The following is a 7,631-nucleotide window of genomic DNA, read 5'->3' as shown; positions in this document are numbered from 1 at the left end:
TTCCCATATTAAACTGAAATAATATTGAAAAATGAGTTAACTTTTTTTTTATTTTCTCCAGACGCCATAATCATCAAATCCGTAGATTTGTTAGTATATCTATGGTTAAAAAATTAGCAGGCTTTTTTTAAACCATTTTAGCCAAGATGATGAAGGGTCATTGTTGAGAATCTAAAGAGTCACTTTAGTTTGATAATCAAACCTGTCAAAGAGTCTAGGAAATGTACCATTACATTATATAACAAAATATAACATTTCCAGATTATTTCTATTTTATTTATCTATTTATTCTCCTTATATCTGGGAGGCCAAAAATGTGCAGAAAACATTACTTTACTTTGAAAAAGTTGAACAAGGCGTCCCAAAAGTCATTGAACTGTGATTGGCTGAGCGGCAATAAGTGGGCGGAATTATAGAACAGTAAGGACCAATTGCGTTGAGCCCTCGAGCCCATACTAAAAGTAAACAGACTTGTTTTGATCTGTCAGAAAAAGAAAAACAGACAGCTCTCCTATCTGGAAGCAGGTATTTCTTTTGGTCCTAGCTGTGATTTTAGAGGGATTTTATATTTAAAGAAACGACGACATTTATCGAATATTATTCCTGTTGCATTTTTGTGCCTTTTTTAAACATTCCGTTACAGCAGCTAACCTATTTTAGCTTAACACCTATCTACTAGCTTAGCAGGAGGAAAACAACTAACAGCTTGACGATAGGATGTAAGAAACGTTTTTAGATGTTCGTGTTTTTAGCAGCTTTGTATTTCAAACAGGGAATCGCCATGTAAACGTGTCGCCATGAATGTGAAAGCTGAAAAAGCAGCTTCCTCTGTGGCTAACTGAAGCCTTTCCTCCTGGTTGTTAGCAGTCAGACAGCGGATGATGGTGCTGCCAGGCAGTTAAACCCCCCCGGCGGGATGAAGCCTGAAGGACAGCGCTTTGACATGGAGGGACAGCAGCTGGTTGGCTCCATCAAACAGCCGGGCCGCCTGGATCGACAGGTGTTCAGGTGTAGGAGCCACTTCCCCGGCCTGATGGACGGCATGCAGACCCTCAGACAGAGCGGAACCCTGTTCGATGTGGTTCTGCTGGTGGAGGGTCGCTCCATCCAAGCCCACCGCGTCCTGCTGGCCGCCTCCTGTCATTATTTTAGGTACACACAATTTCATCTTTAGCTAAAGTTTTTCTTTCGTTTTCAAATTGATTCAGTTAATTTTTGATAGATGTCACGCGAGAGAAATAGTTAGGTACTTTCCTTGAACTTTTAGTTTCATTATTTTAAAAACGTCAATGCAGACCAGGGGAGGATCTAGGATTTGAGTGGATCAGGGGCTTAGCCCTGAGGGGGAAGATTAGGGTGTAGATTTTCAGGTAAATCCCGTTCTAATCTAACAGATTACTAGATTAAAGACATTTCTAGTATTCTACATGCATCACACATAACAATTCCCCTCTGTAACATGGGAAGAAATTATTTTAACTGCAAGTCTTTAACTGTGTTTGTTCCTCTCTTCATCAAGATCAAATCCCATGATTTTGGTAGCATTTGTTAGCCTGATGAAACAGACTAGATGTGAAATTAAATGTGTGATTTAGTCTGGCCCTGATGAAAGAGACATGGGAAGATTGTTGATCAGAACTGTCGATAAAACAGCGAATACGTTCTTCTTAAAAATGAATGAGCGTAGAGCCTCTTCCAGCTCACGTTTCAATGAAAACCCCAAGTCTAATCCTTCCAAAACTGATTCCAAAGCTGAGTCAAACGAGAACTGTTCAATAGTTGCTGCCATCTTCCTTGTTGTGCTTTCTTGTCACGCCCTCAAAACCCCGCCGGCTTTGCATCCAGAAATTCAAAACACTCTCTCTGCGTTGTGATTGGCCAGCCAGTTCTAGGGCCTGAAGCATTGTTCGAGGCAAGACCCACTCGCAGGCAAAAAAGATTTTGGCTGCTGGTGGGTGGGGCTGGTTTATTAGGCTAAGCATTTGTTCCTTATTTGCCAGGGTTAAGGGGGCACCAAATATTTTTTTGAAATAATCCGTTCCCCCTCCATAACATGGGATTAAATACATGTACCTGCAACTCTTTAACTGTGTTTATTCCTCTCTTCATCAACAACAAACTCTGTGGATGTGGGTACATTTGATGATTATTTGCCAGTTATGAGAGTGAAATCTAATATTTTAGCCACCTGATATAATCCGTTCCCCCCATAACATGGGGATCAGATAAGTGGGTAATGAGAACTGGCTGGAGCTAAGCAGGTGTGTGAAATGAGTAATCAGCCCAGGCATTATTGCCAAGTTCATGACACAGTCTCCTATTGTACAGAATATGGCTACACTGATGCAACTCCACTTTCATCCGTTGTTCAGGAAAACACTGGATTATTTATCCTCCGCATCCTCAACCTTTCCAGTACTGAACATTTTAATCAGCTCAGAGGCAAGATCCGGGGCTCTTTGGGAAACATCCAGGGCTGTAGCCCAAGTAACCGTCCCCTAAACCGCCACTGATGCAGACCCAATTCTTGAGTTTTTATAGAAATAGAGCTGCTAGGATATTGAAATGATTTATTTTAAGAGTTTTTCAAATTGGATTAAAAAATGCATGATGCAAGCTGATCGGATGTTACAAATATCTGCAGTCTGACATCATTAAATTTAGCAACATGGTGCAGAGTCCAGTTTGAGCAATTCTTCTCAGCACATCCCAGGGCATCATATCAACCTTGCCATATGATAAACACATGAACATTTAGGCGCTGTCCTCTTCCAACCTGGGATTTATAAAGGTTTTTTATGGATTGAAATAGTTTTCCTTTGCTTAGATTGAACTCAAAGATGTTAAAAAATGCATCTATGTTAGAAAATAACAACTGTACAGATTCAGATTAATATTTTAATGTTTTTTTTTTTGCCTTGTAAAAGTTGGAAGCTGAAGATTTAATTTCAACCTTTTTTTTCAGGTGAAATGTTATTTTTTTCCTGTATAAATCAGCTGAAAAACAAGTTGATCAGAGCAGGATTTTTGGGTTAAACGAATAAACCTCAACCCTGACTTTGCTGTACCATGAACCTGGATTCATTCCTAGCGAGGCTAGTTACCATGGTAACGTCTCTAAACAAAACCTGCGTCATGGTAGGCTAACTTTCAGGATTGATCTGAATCCTTGTAAAACGCTCCATCCAGCAGCCAATCAGCTGATCGGGAAACAATGAGCTGGTCCTTCATCGAAAACCCCATTTAATTCACATTAAAATAACTTAAAAATCAAATAACAGTAAAACTGAACTTAATTAAAGTTGAACTTAAAAAATAAATGTTCTTGAAAAATGTAGTATACTTTTAAATTATTCTTCCCTCCTTTTTGACATACAATTTTATTGTATATGTTTTCCCCTGTAATGCACTTGTTTATTTTATAATTGATATATGAAGCTAAAAAAAAAAAGAAAAATATATAAACAGAGGGATAATTCTGAGAAGATCATTTGGATCACTATGAAAATTACTTGTATAAGTGATAAAGGTTTAAATAAGCCAGACTGGTGTATATGCAAGATACTGGAACCAAAAATATATGAATATATATATATTTTTACAATTTTAGCATAATTACTGCTCTAAGTGGGTTTCTCTGTCAGCTAAAGGTATGTTTTAGAGTCTCTATACTTCAGTTAACAATTAATCTATTACTAAATTAGTTGATAATTAGTTCAATAATCAGTTAATCTGGATTAATCCGATTAATTGTTTCAGCCCTAGTTGCCACCGAGTTTCCCTGTTGATATAGAGTTCTCATGAGCAGAGTGTCTTTATACCCATTTGCACTAATGGCATAAATGTTCCAGTTTAAATTCAGCATTCAACATCACATTCGCGCACATCTTTTTTGGATTTTTCTTGGGTGTTTTCTTAAGAGAAAAATGCAGAATGATGTTTTGCAGCTCTGCTCTTAAGTCCAGACTCATGGGGAACACAGGATATTGCTGTTAGAGGTGGTTGACCTCTTAGCATCCGTCCTCACTAGCTTCTATTTTTTCTGTCTTATTATTTTCGGTTAATTTTCCACTTACATAAACCTGCCTTTTTAATAGAGTTTTGACACTTTATTAATTTCCCCTCATTTAATAAATGCCTGTAATGCAGCAATGAAACTATTCCTATAGTTTATGGGAAGCTTTATATTTGCTTTCACTGGTATTTTTTATCATTGGTGATCAGCTCCATGTCTTCCAATTCAGGACTTGTTACCATCATCCTAATCTGTAGTTCGCTCCAAAGACTCTCTGTCCGAATAAATTTGGGACTCTGAGTTAGCGTGTCTGTGATGCCCTGTACCTCTTGGATGGGCAGGCATGTTGGAATCTTTAATGACATTTAAAGCTTTGTTGAGCGAACTACTTTTAGTTCTAAAAATCCAAGCATATGTTGGTAAAGATTCTCACTAATCCAGGTCATAATCATTCCAAAAAAGTAAAAAAAAACAAAAAAAACAATCCACTGGAGTTGGGTTCCAGTTCAAATACCAACTGAAATGTCTTCAAACTTGGAAACCAAGCCCAGTGGTTGTTTTTTTTTTACTTTTTTGAAAAATCCAAGCAATTAAAATCTTTTTCTAAAAGTTGTCATGAACCGAGGACAGATGGACACATTATTCAAGGAGAGACAGCCAGTAGGAAAGTTCAAAACGTTTATTAAAGGCTCAGTGGAAGAGGGTAGTCGAGACAGGGCGTTGAACCAGAACTTGATGCAGGACTTTAAACTGGTCTCCTCCCTGGAGCCAGGCAAACTGAGATAAAAACTGAACCTCCACACATATTGAGCCAAAAACCCAGAGGACTCTGCGGGGGAGGAACAGTGGACGATCAGGAGACGAGACAAACACAAAAACCCTCTTTCCACTGGCTGCCAGGATCCAGGACATGAACCATGAAATAAAACTGAACAGACAGACAAAAACAAATAATAATCTGGCACTGAATGCTCAGGCTGAACCGAATATAACCCAGAGGAAACAGGTGAGAGGAATAAATTATAATTGAGGCAGGGAGGGAAAACGACAGGTGAAAGAAATATCCAATTAAGGAGGAGCAAACAGGCCAGATCATGTCAAAAGTAGCAAATGCCAATCCTTAAACTGACTGTCAATCCTAGTGAATTGGTTGGAGATCTTAGTCTAACAGTATGAGTGAACATCAGATCAGATTCAGCGGTTATTGAGTCCGTCTTTCAGTTTATCCCTTATTCTAAAGTGAATAACTGATAATATTGCTTGAATCCTGGACTACACTAAAAACAGGGAGCTGTATCACAGTCAGTGTCATTATAAATTAGTGTCTACTTCATTGAAAAGTAGTAACAAACAGTCTGACTTATTTCTAGATCGTTATTGCAGTGTAGTGAACACATAATATTCAGAACACACATAAACTATAAGTGGCAACAGAATAATTGAACCGATCTAATCTCCATATATTCATGACAGAGTTTTACAAAATGTACCGCAATATTGCACCATTTAGACATAAATACCATATAATATAACGCCATAAAGCACAACATAAATACACATATCCCAAAAAGTATTTACACCACTGCAGCCATTTTTAAATCACAGTGTACAAGGATAACAAGGAGGACTTCGTTCAAATTTCACATACTAAATAAAAAATGGCAGCAGCAGTAAGATTTCTTACCGGCTTCCTCTTCAGTTTTTTGACATGGTTCCTCAATTCTCTGCAATTAGTTTGCAGCAAGAATCTCTTACACAACTTGCAAGATTAACAGCTGCCTTCCTAGGTGCATTTTATGCCTTTACCCACACACCAATAGCCCCGTCCTGGCCTGCCACCAATTAGCAGGTCAGTGCAACAATAATAAAAGATGAGAAGAAAGTGAAACATCATTTTTAAGGTACATAGATGTAGAACTATCATTAAAAGACAGGGTATGTCACTCAGACTTGCTGTCAGACTATCTGCTGCTTGGCTTCAATCAAGTAGAGGCTAACTGTGATATAGCGCCCTGTTTTCAATGAAGTCCAGCAATTTAACGTGTTTCTTAAAAGTTAACCAGATGGAACAAATTTGTTTCTAATAAACCATTAGCCTACTGTGAATCATAAGTCGATTATTTGTTTATATCCCTTCCAGAGTTATGTAGAGGAACTGGCTGCTGGCTGGAAGCAGCCCATTTTAATTAGGAGGTTTAAGTCTAAAAAAACTGATCTTTTACCAATCGTTGATTGCAGGACAGCGGAGCAAGTTAAACTCTAATGACTCCTTAGCGTGGAACGTTCTATAGTAGCCGTTTCCACTACTAGTGAGAGGATCAACATGACGCCAGAGGATAAGATAAAAGAAGGAAGCTGTATTTTCTCTGACATGTCAGACAGAGAGACTGAACACAGAGCAGGAAATGTCCTGTTTTCTAGCCTGGTTTGCTTTTAACTTCAGTCTTTGGGAGTGTTGTAATCCTAGCCTTGCTCATCTGCAGAATTAGACGGATCACTGCACCTCTAAACAAAACTGGAGCTATTAAAAGCTGACATATCTGGCAGCTGGAATGAACAAGAACTTATGTGCAGTTTGACTTTTAGCTGATTTGCATGTTTAGCATTCACATTTTATCTAGCCAACAAACCAGCTTATTCTTACATTCATCTTATTTCTGCTGCTCTAACCCACTAGAAGCATAAGTACTTTACAACCCAAACAGGTTCTCGCATCAAAATATATTTCATAGATTGGAATAAATCAGAGAAGGTCAATTGAAATAAATCTGATTTAGTTAATTGATTGATTGAACTCAAACAGCATCTGGGCCTGTGCTTTAAACTTTCTCCACTAGGGGCATGTTCACTGGAGGCCTGCGGGAAACGCAGCAGACAGAGATTCCTATTCACGGAGTATCCTACACCGCCATGAAGAAGATCCTGGACTATATCTACACCTCAGAGATCGAGTTGGACCTGGAGAACGTTCAGGAAATCCTGATAGCTGCGACGCTCTTCCAGGTAAGCCGGGTCCAGTCTGTCAGGACCACTGATCTCTTTTTATTCACTAGATTGCTGATAGCATGTTGGTAGTACTGGGTTGAAGTGAAGCCACCGGCCCCCATATTGGTACTCCCTAGTTAGAATTTTTTTTTTTTTTTTAATAAGATCTATGCCAAAATCATCCGTATTAAGACAATAAAAGACCTGAAATATTTCAGTAAGTGTGTAATGAATCTAAAATATATGAATGTTCAAGTTTTATCATTACATTATGGGAAATAATGAACTTTATCGCAATATGCTAATATTCTGAGAAGGACCGGTATGTGCGCTACAGCATTGAAGAACGAAGATGTTCTCATTTTCAGGGGGACTTGAGACTTTTACAATAAAGATAAATTCATCACCTTGACACACACTGGCTGTTTCATAGCATAAGTAGATTACTGTAACTTATAATAAACAAAAAAAAGGCACATCCCATTGAATAGTCAGTATGAAGTCTCTAAATTATGTAATATAACATATACAAATCAATCACAATAAAATTAATGTGTTAACGGAGCATAATAATACAGATGTGTAAAGTGCTAAATTGGATGTATATGTGTATATATATATATATATATAT

The 7,631-nt window shown here is 38.0% G+C and overlaps 1 protein-coding gene across 4 annotated transcripts in view; it reads left to right on the top strand.

The window, feature by feature from the left end:
• The first annotated feature begins 444 nt into the window (after nt 1–444).
• klhl22 (kelch like family member 22) overlaps nt 445–7,631 on the top strand; it is an 11,405-nt gene continuing 4,218 nt past the window's right edge. For 2 of the 4 annotated variants that reach the window (XM_015370017.1, XM_015370014.1), the window contains exons 1-3: nt 448–525; nt 865–1,152; nt 6,853–7,018. In XM_015370017.1, the coding sequence (XP_015225503.1) occupies nt 917–1,152; nt 6,853–7,018 (402 nt within the window). In that variant the 5' untranslated portion in view covers nt 448–525; nt 865–916. Of the gene's footprint in view, nt 526–864; nt 1,153–6,852; nt 7,019–7,631 lie in introns of all 4 variants that reach the window. The other 2 variants (XM_015370015.1, XM_015370016.1) reach the window with 2 other exon arrangements.

Source organism: Cyprinodon variegatus, unplaced genomic scaffold, assembly GCF_000732505.1.
Source record: "Cyprinodon variegatus isolate N-32 unplaced genomic scaffold, C_variegatus-1.0 Scaffold41, whole genome shotgun sequence".
Classification (NCBI taxonomy): domain Eukaryota; kingdom Metazoa; phylum Chordata; class Actinopteri; order Cyprinodontiformes; family Cyprinodontidae; genus Cyprinodon; species Cyprinodon variegatus.
This window is presented reverse-complemented; position numbering and strand designations above follow the sequence as displayed.